We start from the raw sequence: 23,372 nt of genomic DNA on the forward strand, positions 1-23,372 counted from the left end.
GCTTTCTAATCCCCTCACCTTCCCTGTTATCCCCACCCCCATCCCATCTAGCAACCCTCAGTTTTTCCTCTATGTCTCTGAGACTGTTTCTGATTAGTTCATTCATTTATTCTTTTCTTTAGATTCCATATATAAGTAAGATCGTATGGTATTTGTCTTTCTCTGTCTGACTTATTTCACTTAACAAAATGTTCTCTAGTTCCATCCACATTGTTGCAAATGGTAAGATTTCATTCTTCTTTATGGCTGTGTAGTACTCCATTGTATAAATGCACCACAGTTTCTTAATCCAGTCCTCTACCGATCACTGCACTGTACACCTGAAGCTGAAGCTGAACAATAATGAATGTCAACTACAATTTGATATATATATACTGGATATATATGTACACACACACACAAGAAGCGGAGTACAACATTAGGAATAGAGACAGTGGAAATGTAATGTCTGTGTGCGATGTCAGAGGGGTAGTGGATGGGGGGGGTTGTCACTGTGTGAGGGATATAAATGATAAATGTCTAACTATTACATTGTTTTGTGTACCTGAAACTAATAAAAAAAGTGTTTACAGATATAAAAACATAAATAGAAATAAAATTCAAAAAAAAAAAAGAAGTCAGATGTAAAAAGCAGAGAACCATATGATTTCACTGATATGTGGTGTGTAAAACTGAAAACAACAAAAGAACAAGACAAACAAATGATGGAAAAAAACTCATACACATAGACAATAGTCTAGGGGTTACCTGAGGGTAAGGGGTGAAGGGGGCTCTAGAAGAGGGTAAATAGTGTCTAATATACGACGATGGAAAAAGAACTGACTCTGGGTGGTGAATACACAATGTGAGATATAGATAATGTATTACAGAATTTTACACCTGAAATCTATGTAACTTTACTAACAATTATCACCCCAATAAACTTTAATTAAAAAAAAAAGAAATAGTGCTGATGTGTTATCCCTATCTTGGGTGCAAATATGTATGTGTTGTTACTGGGTACATACAGAGAAATGGCATTCTGGGTTCATACTTCTAAAGAGTTTTGCAAACTATCCGACCAATATTACACTGCTACTCAGTGTTCATGAAAGTTTTGTCCACATTCTCACCAGCTCCTGGGTCCATCAATTTTATTTCTTTTTGAAGTTTGTTTCTTAGATGGATTATTAAGATTTATTGGGTTTTTGTACTTTACAGTTAGTAGAAGCTCTTTCTATACAATAGTTATTACATGCATCTCTCATATATGTTCCACAGATTTTTTTTTCCCACTTTTCCAAGTTTTGTTTCCTTAATAGCAGACCCTGAGACAAGGATGCAATTTGTTAGGAAGATGATCCTAAGAAGCACCAGTAGTTAAGTGGGAAAGAGAAACAACGGCACAATAAACAATTTATTTTTGCCCACAACTGAGATTTAGTCCCACTGGAAGACTGTGTAGAACTTAATTCAGATTTGTTCAAGAAGTGAGGAAGCTGGGGTATTTATGTACCTACTACCATACTCGTATATCATTGGTCGAGAGCTATTCCTGCAGGTTACTGCATGGCACTTTTAAGATGGACCAGGTATGGACTGACGGCACTTTTACTACCGGGAAAAACAAATGAGCAAAACCCCGCAGACAGAGAGTTACAAGTATTTTTAGTATAAACCATCTGAAGTAAAGAAAAAAATTAAAAGAAGAAATGAATAATATAAATAGCAAACATAAAACAGAGGGGATCAACAAACCCAAAACTTGTTTTTTTGAGAAAACCAATACAATTGATTAAACTCTTGTACATCTAAACAAATGGAAAAAAGAGAGGGAAGGCAAAAATAACTAATACTGGCAATGAAAAGTTATAACTATAGATCCCACCAAGTTTAGAAAAAGACTAATATGAAAACAGTTGTGCTACCAACTTTGAAAACTTACCTATAATGGAGGAATTTCAAGAAATATAAAAAAATAAAACTGACTCAAGAAATTGAGATCATAATTTTCCTGCCATTATTAAAGAAAGTGAGTTCATAATTGAAAATTTTACTATGCAATTGAAAATCATCTTATTTTTCAGTAATATCTAATATTAAGCAACAATTTTCACTAAACTTAAGAAGACACTCTTACCATTTTGTTTTAAGGGGCTACTATAACTTTGATGCCAAAAACTAACAAGGAGAGTACAATAAAAGGAAATTGCAGAACAATCACTTCTGAACTCACAATTCAAAATTCTAAATAAAATATTGACACATTAAACTAATCAATTAATAGGAAATTTTATTGTATAACATTTAAATGAGTTTTCACAGAAAAAAATAATCGGTTCAGTATTAGAAAGTCAAAAAAAGTTGCTGTCATTAAAATACTCGAGCTAAAATAAAGAAAAGGTAGCTTGATGAAATTTAACATTCACCATAAAGCAAAAAATTAAAAAAAATACAAATAAAGAAGATAACTTTGCTAATTTGGAGAAAAGGTAATCTACAAAAACCTATAGCAAACAACATTTTAAATATAAAATGTCTGATGCTTTCCTTGTGAAATCAGGAAGTCAAGAATGCCCACTGAAGTTCCTAACTAGTTAACCAAAGCAAGCAGAACAATTAAAAAAATAATATTGGAAACAACAAAATATTAAAATGTTTATTCAAAGATTATATAATATGCATGCTGAATATCTAAATTAATTTATAATTATAAAATTACTACATTGTAAGCTGTAACGCTTCAGATCATCTCAAAAACCCGCAATCCACATGACTTAAATTGAACTGAAAGTTGAGCTGGACAATCACTTGGTCGTGTATACTAACACAGAAACCTTTATATACCAATTTCTGAATCAAAAATTTAGTTTAAGTAGTATGAGCTTTCATCCCTAACATTACTTGTAATTTCAAACTTACTAAACATTAGTGGGAACAGATATTGGACTATGCATTTCAAGGTTGCCATAGAATCATGTCCCGATTTGCTACTGACTAACTCTTACCAGTACTCTCAAAGAGAAATAATATTTCTACTTAGTTTGACATTTTATCACAGAGCAATTTAGTATTGATTAACTTCCTGACCGTCTCCTTCACATCTTTGTTCCTGAGGCTGTAGATCAGTGGGTTCAGCATGGGAATCACCACTGTGTAAAACACAGAAGCCACCTTGACCATGAGCCATGAACTTTTGGAGTTCGGAACACAGTAGAGAAAAAGGATTGTCCCATGGAAGATGGTAATGGCAGTCAGGTGGGAGGCACAGGTGGAGAAGGCTTTGTGGCGCCCCCCAATGGAAGGCATCTTCATGACAGTGATAAAAATAAAAACATAGGAGGTAAGAATGATCATCAGGCTGCTTATTTCATTGAATGTGGCAGAGACTAAAATGATCTTCTGGCTAATGTAGGGGTCAGAGCAGGACACAGCAACAACAGCAGCATGCTCACAGACAAAGTTATTTATGAAGTTAGTCCCACAAAACGATAAGCTCAACAAAAAGTATGTAAATGTTAAGGAACAGGCTATACCCCAAGAGTATGATGCACTCACCAACAGGGAAGAAAGCTTCCGAGACATGACGACGGTGTAGAGCAGAGGGTTACACACCGCCACAAATCGGTCATACGCCATCACTGCCAACAGGAATGTTTCCGTCACCACAAATATGCAGGCAAAGAAGAACTGCATGATGCATCCCGTGAAGGAGATGGTTCTGTCTTCTACCACCAAGTTTTCTAACAGTTTGGGTGTAACTACTGTAGAGTAACAGAAATCAACGAAGGACAAGTGGCTGAGGAAAAAGTACATGGGGGTGTGGAGTCTGGGGTTGATTTTGATAACCGTGATCATGCCCAGGTTCCCCAACACAGTGACCATGTAGATGGTCAGGAATACCAGGAATAGGGGCACCTGGACATCGGGAAACTCTGAGAAGCCCAAGAGCATGAAAGTGACTTCACCACTCTGATTGTCACGGTTCCTATGGACAAAATAGGAAAGCTCATTCAGAGAAATGAGAAGCAAAATTTGAAATAGGTAGAAGAATAGAAGAAATGTTGAGAGGCTCAAATGGGTTTCTAAGAGTGTTACTGAAAATGCTAGACTTCCACTGTTACTTTATTTCCGAAGTTAGTATTCACTTATATAACAATTATATAGTAAACAAGAAATCTGTGGGAATGGAATAATCCAATACAAAGTAAGGCAAGAAGAACAAAAACAGAGTAGACCATGCTTTATTTCAATGTTGTCATAAGCAGCTGACATCATGGCCCACTCTAACGCTTTGCATGAATTTGAGCTTACGGTAGTAAAAATAGTTTCACTGGAGGAAATACATATCATGAGACTATACAGTTTCTTACCTGCCTCGCCTCTAAAGTTATGACACAATTAACTTATAACTGTTACATTTTTTAAAATACTAACCTCCCTGTAAAATTGTCCATATAATATTTTCTTGGTTGTTCTATCTCCTTTTTGGTGCCCCTCAGACTCCTAGTAACCCAATACACTCAACACATTCTGGGGCTGTGCTGTACATGTTTACCAAGCTTATCTCTCATGTTGAATTCATTTTGAAAAATTGTTAAAGGTTATTTTTCATGGCATATTACATTAATCATCAGGAGGTGTTCATAACAAACTGCACTGTGTCTTCAGGGATACCTTGTTTCCCTGAAAATAAGACCTAGCCAGATAATCAGCTCTAATTTGTCTTTTGGAGCAAAAATTAATGTAAGACCCAGTCTTATTTTACTACAATATAAGACCTGGTATAGTATAATATAATAATATAATATAATGATATAATGTAATGTAATGTAATGTAATATAATATAATATAATATGATATAATATAATACTGGGTCTTATATTAATTGTTGCTCCAAAACACACATAAGAGATGATTCCGGCTAGGTCTTATTTTCGGGGAAACAGGGTAGATGAAACAATTGAATGAAAAGCTTTTCTTTTTCCAATGTGATATATGTTGGAAGTTGGGTAAGTGACAAATAATAACTTGAAAGTGTTGGACAATGAATATAAATTTCAGGCTGCAGCAAAAATACATTTTTTCATTTTTAATTAAGTTTAAACTTTTCCAAGGACAAATGTCAGGATAGAGAGCCATATCAAACAGGACACTATAATATCTCTTGAATATTACTTGATGCCACTAGACATTTCCTCAAAAGTAAAATAATGTCAATAATATAAAATTTAAATCACTAGAATGGAAGTAGATACATTGATGAGGAATTCAAAGTCTGGAAGACATAGTGCGATGCATAGTAGATATTCATCTTATATATTGGAATTATGGGTTATTGGGGTGATTTCAAAAACTTACATAAGTGTGAAAATCAGGCCAAAGCATGGACAGCTGTCAACCGGTAAGTACACTTGGGAACACAGTGTAGAAATTCTTTTCTCTAGAACCCACAAGATAGAAACCCTGTAGGATTTCAGTTGAACACTTAGTCTAAGATGCATAATTATATATTTCCTCACCCTCCTATAGATTTTCTCATCACACTAGTTTTTCTCTGATTCCCACATACTTGTGTATATAGGAAAGATATCTTCCGAAGACCAATTCCACAACAGTTCCTCTCTAGCAATCCTTTAGAAGGTCTTAGCACTGCAAAGCTAGACTACGGCTATATTTCCCAGCCACATTCCTGCAATTTAAAATGTCCTACACAACACGGTGGAATAATTCCCTATGATTGGTTTAACTTGACAATCAATGACTATTAAGATCCCAAATACTTTTTTTTTAGTGAATGCATGAAATATACACTGTGCAGCCTGGCTTTTCCAAAACTGCTTGGGTCTATAAATTCAAACTCACTACCACATAACATATCTTTCTTTAATCATAGTGGGTTTATGAAGCTCTGTTACACTGCACATGCCCATTTGCATATAGTTTATATTCCCATTTTCTTCTCACTCTCATAATGTTTCATTTTGCCACTTACTATTATCAACATTGCTCATTGTTCCTTCTCTTTTGTATACATACAAACATTAATGTTTATAACTCACAATTACTATATGCTGTATGCGATCATTGACAGATATGGTTGTTCCTGTCACTTTCTTCTTTAGAGAATAGAGGAAGTGCAAAGACAACGCCTATTTTTTTTTAAATCATTTTGTATTTGCCAAAATATTTATTTCATTGCTGGCTACATGTTAGATATCCAAATGAGGGAAAGCAGGATGAACATCACCTAAAAGAAAGAAGGAATCAGAATATAATACCGTAAGCCCTCTCCTAACCGAACTAAGTGGATTTGTGGGCACTTTGTTCTACCCTGCAAAGATTCCCGGAACCTCATACTTTCCTTCTAAAGTAAAACAAAAGACTGAATCAACTCACCTAAATACAGAAGCTCGTGCGTGAGTCATTAATGAAGAACCCTCTGCTAAGATTAATGAAAAGAAGAATGCTTTGCTTAGTATTTAATTAATACAAGCAGGCCTGAAAACAAGAGTAGTCATCAACAGTATATTTCATTAAATGTTTCGTATAAGTTATTTTTCTTCTCACCTATTAAGAAACTCAGAGATACCAACAATAAAGATCATACCTGAAAACTAAATTCAGGCACCGCACTGTCCCAAATATGTACCATCAAGACCGTAGGGAAGTGGAGACTAGAGAATATCACTGAAGTATTGCCCTGAAGATTGCAATTCGACTAATTAGATGTTAGCACTGTCCCAGGTGATATCTTGATTGCACATTATTTTCCTAAAACCCTGGGGCATTTGTATTATCAACGTTACTCAATTAAACTTAAGAAAAATAAACAAGACTATATATATCTTGACTTTATATGGATGTAAAATACACATTGTTGGTGGCAGTCTAAAATGGTTCAGATACTGTGGAAATCAGTTTGGCGGTACCTCGTATAGATAAACATAGAAATACTATTAGTCCCAATGCATAGCAAAACATTTGGCCTTGCACAAAAAGAAATTGGCCTGTGTCCTCAGTTTCTGAGAGGTAATCTATGTTTTTCCCAATGGTAGTGCCTATTTAGGGAGGCGGGGTTGGCCACACCTGATCAAGGTGGTGCTGGTCATATTTGATAATGTTAAGGTGGGTGCTTCCCATGTCAGAATGATTAACCATGTGATTTAGGGTTGAGGTTTAGGTAAGAGGTATTAGGCAACTTGGAAGCTGAGCTCAACCATGTGGGCAACCAATCAATCAATCACACCTATGTAATCAAACCCTAACAAAAACTGAACACTGAGGCTTATGTAAACTTCCCTGGTTGGCAATAATCCATGTATATTTTCACATGTTACTATTGGGATGGTAACATGTCCTAAGGACAAATGGAAGCTTCTCTCATGGACCCTTCCTAGGCTCTGTCCTACGTGTCTCTTCCTTTGGGTGATTGATCTGTATCCTTTCCTGTGATAAACTGTATCTGTGAGTATAGTTTTCAGTGAGTTGTTTCAATCCTTCCAGCAAATTGGTGTACCAAAGAGTGGTTTTGAGAATTCCTGAGACTTGTAATTTGTGTCAGAAGTGAGTTCAGTATTAGTTGTTGTATTCTCAAACCTCACAGTTTGGCTAACTCCAGGTACCCAGCAATTCCATTCCTCAATATATGCCAAATAGAATTGATAACAGGTACTCAGACAAACACACATGCATATCTGTAGCAGCTCCATTCACAAGAGCCCAAAGGTCAAACAACACAAATGTCCTTCAGTAAATCAATGAATAAACTAAATGTGGTACACACATATGATGGAATGTTATTCAACCATAAAAAGGAATAAAGTACTGATATATGTTAAGATGTAGATGAACCTTGAAAACATTATGCTAAATGAAAGAAGCCAGGCACAAATGTCACATATTGCATAATTCCCTTTACAGGAAATGTACAGAATCCTAAGGGATCTATCTAATACATCAAAGCAAACACAGTGAGTCAGCCAGAATGGTGAAACAAAGAAACATGTCCCAAACAAAAGAACAGAAGAAATTTCCAGAATTGGAACAAAAAGAAATAGAGGTATCAGAGACAACCTATCAGAGACAGAGTTCAGAACACTGATGATCAGAATGTTTAAGGAGCTTAGTGATGACATAAAGAAGGATAGAGAAATCATAATGAACAATCAGTTAGAACTAAAGAATACAATAACTGAAATAAAGAACACATTTGAAGGAATTACCAGCAGGTTAGATGAGGCAGAGGATTAAATCAGCGACTTAGAAGACAAATTAGCAGAGATCACCCAAACAGAACAACAAAAAGAAAAGAGGATAAAAAACAAAGAAAATGGTTTAAGAGACCTCTGGGATAACATCAAGCGCAACAACATGCAAATCATAGAAATACCAGAAGGTGAAGAGAGGGAGCAAGTGATTGAGAACACATTTGAAGAAATAATGACCGAAAACTTCCCTACCTGATGAAGGAAAGTGACATCCAAGCCCAGCAACTGCAGAGAGTTCCAACCAGGATAAACCCAAACAGGTCCACCCCAAGACACATTATAGTTAAAATGGCAAAGGTTGAAGACAAAGAGAGAATCCAAAAAGTAGCAAGAGAAAGACAGTGGGTTACATACAAGGGAACTCCTATAAGACTATCAAATAACTTTTCTACAGAAACTTTGCAGGCCAGGAGGGAGTGTCAGGAGGTACTCAAAGTGATGAAAAACAAAGGCCTACAACCTAGATTGCTTTATCCAGCAAGGCTGTCATTTAAAATTGAAGGAGAGATAAAGAGCTTCCCAGAAAAGAATAAGCTAAAGGAATTTATTATCACCAAGCCAACTGCAGAAAATATTAAAAGGGCTTCCGTAAACAAAGAAAGATGAAAAAAATCTAACTACAAATAAAAAAAATGGCAATAGCTATGTACCTATCAATAATCACTTTAAATATAAATGGATTAAATGCTCCAATCAAAAGACATAGGGTGGTTGAGTGGATAAGAAAGCAAGACCCTTGTGTATGCTGTATACAAGAGACTCACCTCAGATCAAAAGACACCCACAGGCTGAAAGTGGAGGATTGGAGTAAGAAATTTCATGCAAAAGGAAATGAGAAAAAATCTGGAGTTGCAATACTTATATCTAAAAAAATAGACTTTAAAATGAAGAATATATTAAAAGACAAAGATGGGCACCGCATAATAATAAAGGGATCGATGTGACAAGAGGACATAACCCTAGTAAACATCTATGCACCCAACATAGAAGCACCTAAATATATAAAACAGATATTGACTGACATAAAGACAGAGATCAACAGTAACACTATCATAGTAGGGGACTTCAACACACCTCTGACAACAAGGGACAGGTCTTCCAGACAGAAAATCAATATGGAAACAATGACCTTAAATGAAACATTGGGCTAATTGGATTTAATCAATATTTTCAGAGCATTTCACCCCAAATCTGCAGAATACATGTTCTTCTCAAGGGCACATGGGACATTTTCCAAGACAGACCATATGTTAGGCCACAAAACAAGTCTTGATAAATTTAAGAACATTGAAATCATACCAATTGTCTTCTTTGACCACAGAAGTATGAAATTAGAATTCAACTACAGGGACAAAACTGGAAGACACACAAATACATGGAGGCTGAATAACATGTTACTAAGTAATGAATGGCTCAACAAAGAGATCAAGGAAAAAAATCTAAAGATATCTCAAGACAAATGAAAATGAAAACACGTTGACCCAAAATCTATGGGATGCAGCGAAAGCAGTCCTAAGAGGGAAATACATAGCAATGCAGGCCTACATAAAGAAACAATAAAAATCACTAATAAACAGTTTATCTTCACACTTAAGGGATCTGGAAAAAGAACAGCAAAATAAATCCAAAGGGAGTACAAGAAAGGAGATAATAAAGATCAGAGTGGAAATTAATGAAATAGCAACCAAAAAAACAATACAAAAGATCAATGAATCCAAGACCTGGTTTTTAGAGAAGATAAACAAAATCGACAAACCTTTAGCCAGATTCATCAAAAAAAAAAAGAGAGAGAGAGAGAGGACCCAAATTAATAAAATCAGAAATGAAAGAGAAGTGACAACAGACACCACAGAAATACAAAAAAAACTTAAAAAATTACTATGAGCAACTATATGCCAACAAATTAGACAATCTGGAAGAAGTGGACAATTTTCTAGAAGCATACAACCTTCCAAGGCTAACTCAAGAAGAAACGGAAAACATGAATAGACTGATTACCACCAGGGAAATTGAATCAGTAGTCAATAAGCACCCAAAAAACAAAAGCCCTGGATCAAATGGCTTCACAGGTGAATTTTACAAAACATTCAAAAAAGAATTATCACCTATTCTCCTCAAAGTATTCCAAAAGGAAGGCTCCCAAACACTTTTTATGAGGCCACTATCACCCTGATCCCAAAAGCAAAGACATTACGAAAAAAGAAAACTACAGGCCAATATCCCTAATGAAGTTAGATGCAAAAATCTTCAACGAAATATTAGCAAACAGAATTCAGCAATACATTAAAAAGATAATACACAACAATCAATTGGGATTCATTCCTGGTATGCAAGTGTGGTTCAATATCCACAAATCAATTAATGTGATATATACCACATTAACAAAATGAAAAATGAAAATCATATGATCATATTGATAGATGCAGGAAAAGCACTTGACAAAATCTAGCAGCCATTCATGATAAAAACTCTTAAGAAAGTGGGATTAGAGGGACCATATCTCAACATAATAAAGGCCATATATGATAAACCCTAACATCAGCTAACATCAGACTCAATGGGGAAAAGCTAAAACCATTCCCCTTAAGATCAGGAACAAGGCAAGGTTTCCCACTTTCTCCACTTCCATGCAGCAGAGTGCTGGAAGTTCAAGACATAGCAATCAGACGAGAAAAAGAAATAAAAGGCATCCGAATTGGTAAGAGGAAGTAAAATTGTCATTATATGCAGATGGCATCATACTATATAGAGAGAACTCTAAAGACTCCACCAAAAAACTATTAGAACTGATAAATGAATTTAGTGAAGTAGTAGAATACAAAATTAATATTCAGAAATTAGTTGCATTAGTATATAACAATAATAAAACATCAGAAGGAGAAATTAAGAAAACAATCCCATTTACAATTGCTTCAAGGACTATAAAATACCTGGGAATAAATTTAACCAAAGAAGTAAAGGGTCTGTACTCAGAAAAGTATAAGACACTGAGAAATTAAAGAAGACGCAAATAGATGGAAACACATACCATGCTCATGGATAGGAAGAATTAATATTGTTAAAATGTCCATATTTCCTAAGGTAATATACAGATTCAATGCAATTCCCATCAAACTACCAAGGACATTTTTCACAGAAATAGAACATGTAATCCTAAAATTTATATGGAACCATAAAAGACTCTGGATAGCCTCAGCAATCTTGAGAAATAAGAACAAAATGGGAGGTATAATGATAGCTGACATCAAATTATACTACAAGGCTACAGTAACCAAAACAGCATGATACTGGCACAAAAACAGACACATAGATCAATGAAACAGAATAGAGTCCAGAAATAATACCATGCCTGTATGGTAATTTAATCTACAACAATGGAAACAAGAATTTACGGTGGGGTGAAGACAGTCTATTCAATAAATGGTGCTGGGAAACCTGACAGACACTTGTGAAAAAATGAAGCTGGACCACTCCTTACACCACATATGAGAATAAATTAAAAACGGATTAAAGACTTAAAGGTAAGATCTGAAACAATAAAACTCATAGAAGAAAATATAGTAAGAAAGTTTACAGACATTACCCGGAGTAAGATTTTTACTGATATATTTCTTTGGGCAAGGGAAGTAAGAGAAAAAAAATAAACATGTGGGATTACATCAAACTAAAAAGTTTTTTCACAGCAAAGGAAACCATCAATAAAACAAAAAGGGATCCTACTGAATGGGAGAAGATATTTGCCAATGATATATCCGATAAGGGGTTAATATCCAAAAATTATTTAAAAACTCACTAAACTCAACCCCAAAAAAACAAACAACCCAATTAAAAAATGGGCAGAGGACATGAAGAGACATTTTTCTAAAGAGGACATACAGAGGGCTAACAGACATATGAAAAAATGTTCAACCTCAACCTCATTAATCATTAGAGAAATGCAAATAAAAACTACAATGAAATACCACCTCACCCTAGTCAAAATGGCTATCATCAATAAATCAACAAACAACAAGTTCTGGCGAGGATGTGGAGAAAAGTAAACCCTTGTGCACTGTTGGTGGGATTGCAGATTGGTGCAGCCACTATGGAAAACAGTATGGAGGTATCTCAAAAATCTGAAAATGGAACTACCTTATGACCTAGCAATTCCACTGCTAGGGATCTATTCAGAGAAATCCAAAACTCTAATTTGAAAAAAATGTATGCACCCCTATGTTTATTGCAGCACTATACACAATAGCCAAGACATGGAAACAACCGAAATGCCCATTGGTAGATGACTGGGTTAAGAAACTGTGGTACATTTATACAATGGAGTACTACGCAGCCATAAAGAAGAATGAAATCTTACCATTTGTAACAATATGGATGGACCTAGACAACATTATATTAAGTGAAATAAGTCAGACAAAGAAAGACAAATACCATACGATCTCACTGATATATGGAATCTAAAGAAAAGAATAAATGAATGAACTAATCAGAAACAGTCTCAGAGACATAGAGGAAAAACTAAGGTTGCTAGATACGGGGGGAGTGGGGATAAGGGGGAAGGTGAGGGGATTAGAAAGCACAATGGGTAGCCATAAGATTGCCACAGGTATACAAAGTCAATTTGGGGGACGTAATCAATAATGTAGTAAAAATTTTGTAAGGTATATGATGGACACTTGTCTCATTAGGGAGACCACCTCAGTGATGGTGTAGATGCCTGATCACTGCACTATACACCTGAAGCTGAAGGTGAACAATAGTGAATGTCAAGGGCTGGCCCGGTGGCTCAGGTCGTAGGAGCTCCGTGCTCCTAACGCCGAAGGCTGCCGGTTCGATTCCCACATGGGCCAGTGGGCTCTCAACCACAGGGTTGCCAGTTCGACTCCTCAACACCCACAAGCAATGGTGGACTGCACCCCCTGCAACTAACTATGGCTTCTGGACCTGGAACTGAACTGCACCCTCCACAACTAAGATTGAAAGGACAACAACTTGACTTGGAAAAAAAGTCCTGGAAGTACACACTGTTCCCCAAGAAAGTCCTGTTCCCCTTCCCCAGTAAAATCTTTAAATAAAAAAATAAATGAATGTCTACTACAATTATATATATATATTTACAAGAAGTTGAGTACAACATTAGGAATAGTGGCAGTGGAAATGTAACGGCTATATGTGATGTCAGAGGGGTAGTAGATGGGGGGAGGGGAGTTATCATTATGTGAGGGATATAAATAATAAATGTTTAACTACTACATCGTTTTGTACACCTGAAACTAATAAAATAATTAAATTAAATAAAGGATATTGCATTTTCTGCATTGTCACTATGCATAACTTTGTGGGCTTTTTCCAACTCCCCTCTTCTTTCCCTTCCTCTCACTCTAGGGAGAAGGTCCACTCTTCTTAAACTCTACTGTAACCATTTGAGAATATATAGTCCCATATATATTTTATACTGTGCCATCCCTCCCCCTCACGCCATCCCTGTCATGGAGTGAGAAAGGCAAATGGGGAACAGTATATGGATCAATATTCCAAAAATACCATTGATCTATTTTCAAATTCACTATTTCCTCTGTCATCTTTACTCTGCTGTTAACCCCTTCTGTGAATGTCTTGTTTCAGACATTGTACATCTTAGATCTAGACTCTCCATTTCTTTGCATAAGTTTTTTTTGTTGTTGTTTAGTTTTTTACTTTAAGCCTGTGTCAAGCACATTAAGGGTACTCTCAGACGTTGAGACTATTGAATGTTGTCCAAGATTTTTCCTGACTGGCAAAATCATAATATAACTTTGAACTTTGGGACAAACTACAATGTTAAGAAAGGTTACAGGAACAAGAAAACAAAACACTTTTTAAGCAGAGAAGACAGTCTGAGCCAAGGTAGGAATTTGGATGTTCATGTTTCTATCAATTAGAAGTAGGGTTTTTGCAGGTTGCAGTATGAGAGAAGGTTAGAGAATCAGAGGAACCAAACTGTGTAAGGAATGCATTTAGGATTAGTGTCGTTTGTTGAACCCTATAATAGGGTTCAATGTCAACATGACAAGCATGGAATAATGAAGACTCTGTTGCTGTGAAAAGGTATAGGTATGGGTAGAGGTGAATGAATTGATTCAATTCTAATATAATCATGGCATTCAATGCGGATGCATTAATAGTTTATATAGAAGAAAGAGGTAACTTCCATTCTCATTTTAGTTTGGAAGGGAGCATTATATTATTGAAAGCATGTCATTGTAGGTAAGCCAATGGTTCCCAGTAACAAATGATAATTGTATAGGTACCTTGCAATGTCAAGTAATCAACAGTGACATTATATATGGGAACTAGAGCACCTAGCATCTAATAAACCGATCAATGTGAAAATGTCTGTAATACAACTGTTGTTGGGAATGCAGACTGGTGCCGCCGCTATGGAAGGCAGTGTGGAGGTTCCTCAAAAAATTACGAATAGAATTACCATATGACCCAGCAATCCCTCTCCTGGGTATCTACCAAAAAATTCTGAAAACATCTACATGTAAACACACGTGTGCTCCAATGTTCATTGCAGCTTTGTTTACGGTGGCCAAGACATGGAAACAACCAAAATGTCCTTTGATAGATGAATGGATAAAGAAGTTGTGGGATATATACACAATGGAATATTATTCGGTGGTAAGAAAAAATGATATAGGAATATTTGTGACAACATGGATGGATCTTGAGAGTATAATGCTAAGCGAAATAAGTCAGACAGAGAAAGCAGAGAACCATATGATTTCACTGATATGTGGTATATAAACCAAAAACAACAAAAGAACAAGAGAACAAATGAGAAGCAAGAACTCATAGACACAGACAATAGTTTAGTGGTTACCAGAGGGTAAAGGGGTTGGGGGGTGGGAGATGAGGGTAAGGGGATCAAATATATGGTGATGGAAGGACAACTGACTCCAGGTGGTGAACACAGAATGGGATTTATAGATGATGTAATACAGAATTGTACACCTGAAATCTATGTAATTTTACTAACAATTGTCACCCCAATAAATTAAAAAAAAAATGTCTGCAATACAGAAGAAAAATAAAAGGGTACTCTGACTAATGTCTTCAAATATTTCAAGCCTAAAGTGTGAAAGGCTGGACTTGTTTTCTGTGTCTTCAAGAGAGAAAATTAATTCTATTATTTTTAAAAACACAGGAAAACCAATTGCAGAATAAAAAAAGAACTTTATCTCCATAGTGTCCAAAACCAAAGTAGTATAAATGACTCTTAGAGTCCCCGGGTTGCTCAGTTTCATGAATCAGATATAAGAAAGGGCTATACAGATATAAACTTCAATGTAAGTAAAAGGAAGCGGATGACTCTTGAGGAAGAATGCAGAAACAATAAAACTCCACAGTGCCTCTATGCATTTCCCATTCTCTATGCATGGTCCCATATTCTGGGACTAATCCTCATATTTGAATACAGCTTTCAATAAGATCACTTCATTTTTGGTCTTCTCAAAATACTCTATTGTTTCCAAGTTATCTTTGTGCTTCTCAAAGCCCAGAACGTATGCATATCTAACCGGTTGTTTTAATTGCCCATTCAATAAACGTAACTATGATATTAATTAAATAGTCATATTCTAACCTTGCGAACCAGTAAGGATTTGGATCTATTCAAGATTTATTAATTCTTGCCTGTCAATGAGGAGACCATTAATGCAAGCATATAAAAGAATATAAAATAGCATACTATGAGAAGAAATGCAATTCAAAATGGCCTCCCAAATCCAGTATGATAGATGATGGATGACAAATAGACATAGACGCAGACGTAGATATAGAATACCTTTGAGAATGGAAAGTATAAAGTATATGACCATGACTAGTGCTCTATGTTTAGGATAATTCTCAATTAATTGATTACAGGAATTTTCTTTATCTTTCTCTGATCTAAGCTGGGTCTCCTGCATGACACATATTTCAGAAAATATTAAAGAGTAAAGGTAAATCTAATACGGATATCTTAATTTCCAGTCTAGTATAATTTCTTATTACACATGAGGGAACTTTTTGTTTGTTTTAAGTTTATCCTAGCTTGACATAATGAGAAAAAAATGATGGTTTTCTTTTTTTAATTACAGTTATTGGGGTGACATTACTTAGTAAAATTATATAGGTTTACATTGTACAATTCTATAATACATCATCTACATATTGCCTTGTGTGTTCACCACCCAGTCAGTTCTCCTTCCATCACCATATATTTGACCCCCTTGACCCTCTTCTACCAACCCTTCCCCTTTTATCCCCTGGAAACCACTAAATTGTTGTCTGTGTCTATTATTTTTTGTTTCTTTGTCTTGTTCGTTTGTTGCTTCAAGTTTCAGTTTATTGCTTTCAGAACATAAGAACAAGGTTCTCGACTTGTTCTTATTTCACTTAGCATGATAACCTCAAGATCTATCCATTTGATTTATCTGTAAAGATATATTTACCCCGATGTTCATTGCATTCATGGTGCCAATACATGGAAACAATCAAAGAGTCCTTTGATAGATGATTGGATAATAGAAGATATGATACATATATGCAATGTAATATTACTCAACCATTAGAAAAGATGAAATATGTTGGTTTTAATTTTCCTCAATATTGCAACTTAGGCACTCATCTATTTGTAGTCTTATTCTCAACTGAATTACATACTAATTAGTAAGTTTTTTTCATGTGGTGCAGTACAAAATCCCTCCACAAAAATCATAGCAGTCTGAATTTCTTTCCTTAACAAGTAAAACAAAAATGACTTCCACTAGATGGCAGTGTGATACCATAATTTAAATCAAGACACTAACATCTCAGTGTATTAAATGCTTTAAAGAGAGTAACCGAGAGACAAATGGAAAACAAAATGTTTTGGTCATAGTTTGAATATACCTTGAATTTTCATTCATTCCACAGCCTTTTCTTTCAGAGATAAGGGAACACATGTTCAAAGATAGTAAATTACTTGACCACATTCAAGCATCAACTCAGCTTTAATTTTTATCTTCGTTTTCCTTTTTATTAATATTGAGCTAGAAGTAATGTGTAGAAGTGTGGGCTATTCATCACTAACGCAATCCCACATTTTGGGGATTAAAGAGTATTAACAGTTTATTTCAATTCATTTATAATAAGTGCACAAAAAGGGGGCGATTAAAAATATAGAGAGACATTAGTATAAAGAAAATAGCCTTTCCAAAAATGCAAACCTCCCTGAAAGCAAAACATAAGCAAAACAAACTAAATGGTGAAAAGCCATTTACCTATTTATATGACAAACATGTAAGTGTCATATATACATATATGTATATGTATGCATGTATACATGTAACATATCATATACAGACATAAAATATCACAGAATTGAAACAGAACATATTGATCACATTAATAGATTTAATGTCAAAGTTCTATCAAACTCATCAACAAAGAGATTCAGCAGTTAAAATTAAAGAATAAGTTAGTGATTTCATCACTAATCATCTGAGAAAGACAAATAAAAACTACAATGAGATATCACCTCACACAAGTTAAGCATACTCTAGATCAAGTAATTTCAGTACAAGCATTTACATTTATTTTTACAATCCCACTGGCTCCAAGTAATAGTAAGTGAAGATTCCACAACACTATAATTTTCAGACATTTCAAAGTAGCCAGACATCTTACTCTTCTGATACAATCCCATTTAATGTCTATTATTTCTATATAATTATAAGTACACCCACCTCTTTTATTCTCAAGTGTGGCTCAGTTTGGGCAATAAATTATATGGCTACCCTATTTATTACCAATACTACCACTTTGTTACTACAGAAAGAGGATTTTTCTAGCAAATTTTTCTAAAATTTTGTATAGTTTTCTATAAAATTCCTGATGATAACATGATTTTATTAAAATCAATAGAAAAACTTCCAATTTTCATAAACATTATTTATTACATATTTTTATTGTTTAGACTCCACAGAGACAACTTTTGCCTTTTAAATTGTTGTGATGAATGTAGACAGTCACGAACTGTGTGAAAAATACGATCCTAAATTTCGGATACTCCTTTTTAATGACGATGCAGAGAGGATGACAAGGTTATACGGCCCCTCGAGGTCTAGGATGATCATTATGAATAAAGCTTATGTACTTTTGGAGACTTATTCATGGAAACAGACAACAGGTAGATTAAAAAGAAGTACCATATGATCTCACTTATTTGCGGATTCTAAAGAAAAGAATAAGTGAATGAACTAATCAGAAACAGTTTGGGAGACAATGAGGAAAAACTGAGGGTTGCTAGATGGGCGGGAGGGGTGGGGGGTGGGGGGGAGGGTGAGGGGATTGGAGGGCAGTCGGTGACCACAGGATGGCCACGGGGTTTGAAAATTAATCTGGGGAACGTAATTTGGTGGTTACCAGAGCGTAAGGGGGTTGGGGGGGGATGAGGGTGAGGGGGATCAAATGTATGGTGATGGAAGGGGAGCTGACTCTGGGTGGTGAACACACAGTGTGACTTATGGATGATGTGATACAGAATTGCACACCTGAAATCTATGTAATTATACTAACAATTGTCACCCCAATAAATTAAAAATAAATTAAAAAAAAAAAAGATGAACTCTAGTTAGAAACTTATACATAAAATCCAAAGGGAATAAAATCAAAAAGTATAACAGAACTAGAACAAGGAAATGATGTCTCAAATTATTAGAGGAAGCTGTAAATAAGCAACACAGATCTAAAAAGAAAGTATGTTACAGTAAATTATAATATTAATAAACTGATACCAATGTCTATGATTAGTTTTATTATAGCGAAGTTCCAAGTTTAATAAACTTAAATCAAACAAATGTCATTTGAATAGGGTAAGCAATGAGGAGGGAAAGTGACTTTCAGTTGATTTGCCTTCCAATCAAAAATGGTTTCTGGCACCATACTTTCCTCAAAGCACTCTTCATCCCCATGTTTCTGAGTGTGTAGATTAGAAGGTTGAACAAGTGAGCAATGATGGTGTAGAAAAGAGCAAACACCTTATTTTCTGGAAAAGTTGTGGCTGGTCTAATATAAATAAAGAAGACAGGCACAAAAAACAGGACCACAACTGTGAGGTGAGAACTGCAAGTGGAAAGAGCTTTGGTACGGCTCTCTGCAGGGTAAGCCCTGATGGCGTAAAATATCAGAATATAAGACACCATCAAAATCACAAAAATCACCAGAGCAATCAGACCTGAATTAACAATTGCCAAGATACCAATTCTGTCTGTGTCGGTGCATGCCAATTTCAGCAAAGGATACACATCGTAGAAGTAGTGATCAACCTCATAAGACCACAGAATGGTAAAAAGACGTTGAGAAGACACAGATCTGCAGAGTGTATAAATCCCCCAGTACAACAAGCTACGATGATCATATTACAATTTTGCTTGTTCATGATGACCGCATAGTGCAGGGGCTTGCAGATGGCCACATAGCGGTCATAGGCCATCCCCGTGAGGATAAAGATCTCTATGCCACCAAGGAAGTGAAGAACAAAAAGCTGTGTCATGCAGTTATTGTAGGAAATGGTCTTTCTTTTTTTCAACAAATCAGTCATTAGTTTGGGCTTCACTGTTGATGTATAGGAAAGGTCGGCAAGTGAAAGGTAATTAAGGAAGAAATACATGGGTTGGTCAATTAGCAGACTGCATGTGATAGAAATCATTATGAGCAAATTTCCCATCCAAATAGCAATGTAGCAAAGTAAAAATAATACAAAGGATTTCAATGTCCTTGTTTTGAGATAGTCCCAAGAGAATAAACACAGTGACATTACTCCTATTTTCCATGGTCCAGGGCAGTAAAAATGCATTAACAGTTCTCTGTAAAGACATAATGCATAAGTCAATGTCAGAAATGTTCATGAAGAATATTGATGATAATACTAACATCATGAAGTTATGTTTAATGGACATAATTTCCCAAGTTAATATTCAATTTTAATAATTCTTTTTTCTAAATAATCTCATGATGATTTCTACGTTGGTCTTTCAGGGCATTATATTCAATCTCAACATTAATAAAAATGAAGGCACTCAATCAATCAAAAGATGAAATAGTGTCATTTGTGACAACATGGATGGACCTTGAGATTGTTATGCTAAGTGAAATAAGTCACACAAAAAATGTGGAGAACCATATGGTTCCACTGATATGTGGGATATAAAACTGAAAGCAACAAAGCAACAAGAGAAACAAATAAAGAAACAAAAACTCATAGACATACACAATAGTTTAGTGGTTACCAGAGGGTAAGGGAAGAAGGGGGTGATAGATGAGGGTAAACAGGACCAACCATGTGGTGATGGAAGGAGAACTGACTCTGAGTGTTGAACACACAATATGATATGTAGAACTGTACACTTGAAACCTACATAATTTTACTAACCATTGTCACCCCAATAAATTTTAATTAAAAAACATTTTTAAATTATCGTTAGCTGCCAAATATTTTCCAATTCTAAAGGAATATACAACTAAGTCCTTGGAAAGGACATTACTCTGGATCCTTTCAAACTCAGATTTGTTAAAGACACGGGTGTAAATCATACAAAGTTTTTGTTCAATGATATAGAAGTGAATGTAAAACTTAACAGTTGTCCCTAGTGGAATACATTCTACCTCAAAATAATTTTAGAATGATATAGAAAAATATTTAAAGACTTATAATATGCTACATCTATATTTACATAGTGGAAAGTTAAAACTTTTTGCAAGAGGTCCATGCAATTGGTCTGAATAATTTTTTGATTGCTTGTTTACTCTTTTCTTAGTGATTTGTGACAGTAAAATGCTGATATTTTATAATAGAAGTATAATATTTCTATAGGGATGTCAATAAAAATCATATACTTAAATGAGCCACAGAATAAAGCAATAGTTAAAATTTAGGAAGAGGAGCACATGGCAGTTATACCTTTAAGGTTTTGCTCTTGACTCAGTGTATCATATTCTGCAAGTCAATGTTTTCTTAGTGGTTTGACTCAGAGTATGAATTTCTTTTCTATATTTGATCAATTTATGCCTTTTTCCAAATCCATAAAGAATCTTCACACTGCATAATTCATAGAAAAAGTTTATGGGAAGTATGTAGGAATAGGTTTTTGTGAAGACAAACTGTGTATAGACCCAAGTTCTATACTTATTATACCAGTATGTGAATCAGGGTAGCAATAACTTTACTTCTTTGAATTCAAGTGATCTCATTTGTGAAATGAGGAACCCTTCCAGGACTTTGTCACAAAAGGGTCATGAAATTCAAATAAATCAATAAATGGCATTGATTTATTAATCACAGGAGTATTCGTTACTGATTTTCTCTTACTGCCAGTGTTACCAAATCAGTAATCTAAAGTTATCAATAAAAGCCCACTAAATATGACTCCCATATAGAAAATGCAATTTTATTTTATTCTATTTTTTTTTTTTTTTTAAGGAGGGCGTAGCTCACAGTAGCCCATGCAGGGAAACAACCAGCAACTTTGGTGTTATCAGTACCATGCTCTAACCAACTAAACTAACCGGCCACCCCAGAAAATGCAATTTTAAAATCATAAAATTATTTTGAACAGGAAGGAAACTTTGAGATCTATTTGTCAAACCCTCTAGTTCTAAATAGAGTTATTTTAATTAAAAGTACACAGAAAATATATAGAATAATAAGGGTAGTTTGAATTTATTATTTGTTAATTATATTAAACCAATAGGACGTGATGTGTTAAAATGTAGTCAATTCAGTAGGGAATTGATCATAGCTTCTACTAATTTAGCTTGCATCTCAGTTCTGATGAAAAAATAACGCAAAACTAGTAACCACATGATCCATTTCTCTTTATTATAAATTTTGACCCCAAGTTCTACCATTAATACTCATCACACTTTCTTAAAATTTGTGATATATCTCTTAATCTTGTAGCTATATTATCTCATCAATTGATTTTTAAATTCTCTCCTCATCACTCCCTTTTACAAATTGTGTCACTTTCCAAGTAAAACATTCCATTACAATAGAGCTTTAAAGCAAATGAAATTTATCTCTATGGTGCAATTTTAGTATTAGCTTCTAGAGAAGCCATTGAAAGTCAGGTTTCATACCTCCAATTATACCATGTAACTATTTCCTTACTTATAAATAAATAGACTATTTAAAAAATATTTAAAATACTGGTTTTAGAATTTACTCTTAAAGTAATTGCTTGTTCATTTGAATGGACATCAACAAAACCATTACTTTAATCATGTAAATGGAAATAACACCCACCTGAGTTGTTTTCCCTTCCTCCTCCTCCAAAATGAAACAAGGGAATTTTGATTCATACATTAAATTAGGCCCCTGAAGAAACCAAGGTTGTTAGAATACTCAGGCAAAGCCAATCATTCTGTCTTCATTTGATACAAAATTAATTTTCCTGATAATTAAATGTGGTCAGATCTTCTAACCAAACAATTTTGCTAAATATATGTTTGAATCTCCAATTTTCTCCATTCTCGAGACAACAGATAATGCTTTATTTCCTTTCCTGTCAATCTCCTCTTTTTCATTTCAGCTTCCCAATACACTTGTGGTTCACCATGTATGAACTACCACCTACGTTTCTAGCTTCTCAATTTTAGAGTGTGAGAAGATCTCTACTTTCTATTCTTGACTTAGTCATCAATTTTAAATGTGGACTCCTAACTTTATATCTTTTAACACTTTTCTTTATCTAAAATATAGAGAAATAATTTCTCTCCTAAGTAAATCACAGTTATGAATTTCAAATTTAAAAATGTATGAAGATATTTAAAAAATAAAATGCTATGCAAATGAGTATGGTATTTAATTAAGAGTAATAATACTTTAGAGAGGTAAAAATTAGTTGAGGCTTTTCTGATAAAGTATATGTAGAACACCTAACTGGAATTTAGCAAACCAGAAGTTGAAAGCAGAGTTTTCTGAGTCTATGTAGAGTCAAAGCAACAGAATAAATTTATGTTAAAAATCCCACTTTTTCACAGTTACCTAATTATTTCATGGAAAACCAGATAACCTCTAAAGTTATTGCCTTTGAACCATTTCAGCCATTCTAATTTTGATA

General features: G+C 34.7%; 2 protein-coding genes across 2 annotated transcripts; both read right to left on the reverse strand.

Annotated features, from left to right (window-relative positions):
- Positions 1-3,018: 3,018 nt before the first annotated feature.
- LOC117031162 (olfactory receptor 5D13) lies at positions 3,019-6,635 on the reverse strand. The gene is made up of 2 exons (XM_033121534.1): positions 6,591-6,635; positions 3,019-3,987 (listed from the first exon to the last, which is right to left on the reverse strand). Exons 1-2 carry the CDS (start codon positions 6,633-6,635, stop codon positions 3,019-3,021), a joined length of 1,014 nt encoding a protein of 337 aa, XP_032977425.1.
- Positions 6,636-19,151: 12,516 nt separating this feature from the next.
- Positions 19,152-20,084, reverse strand: LOC117031163 (olfactory receptor 4P4-like). Its single transcript, XM_033121535.1, is given in 3 exon segments — positions 19,152-19,585; positions 19,588-20,009; positions 20,011-20,084. Coding segments are annotated over 3 exon segments (930 nt in total).
- Positions 20,085-23,372: the final 3,288 nt, after the last annotated feature.

Source organism: Rhinolophus ferrumequinum, chromosome 11 (assembly GCF_004115265.2).
Source record: "Rhinolophus ferrumequinum isolate MPI-CBG mRhiFer1 chromosome 11, mRhiFer1_v1.p, whole genome shotgun sequence".
NCBI lineage: Eukaryota > Metazoa > Chordata > Mammalia > Chiroptera > Rhinolophidae > Rhinolophus > Rhinolophus ferrumequinum.

What these genes read in the sequence shown, in the direction of transcription:
- LOC117031162 (XM_033121534.1), bottom strand. Translation starts at nt 6,635, where the DNA reads ATGGTACATATTTGGGACAGTGCGGTGCCTGAATTTAGTTTTCAG. An exon ending in TGCCTGAATTTAGTTTTCAG is followed by an intron (nt 3,988 to 6,590) that starts GTATGATCTTTA and finishes TCTCTGAATGAG; the next exon opens with CTTTCCTATTTTGTCCATAG.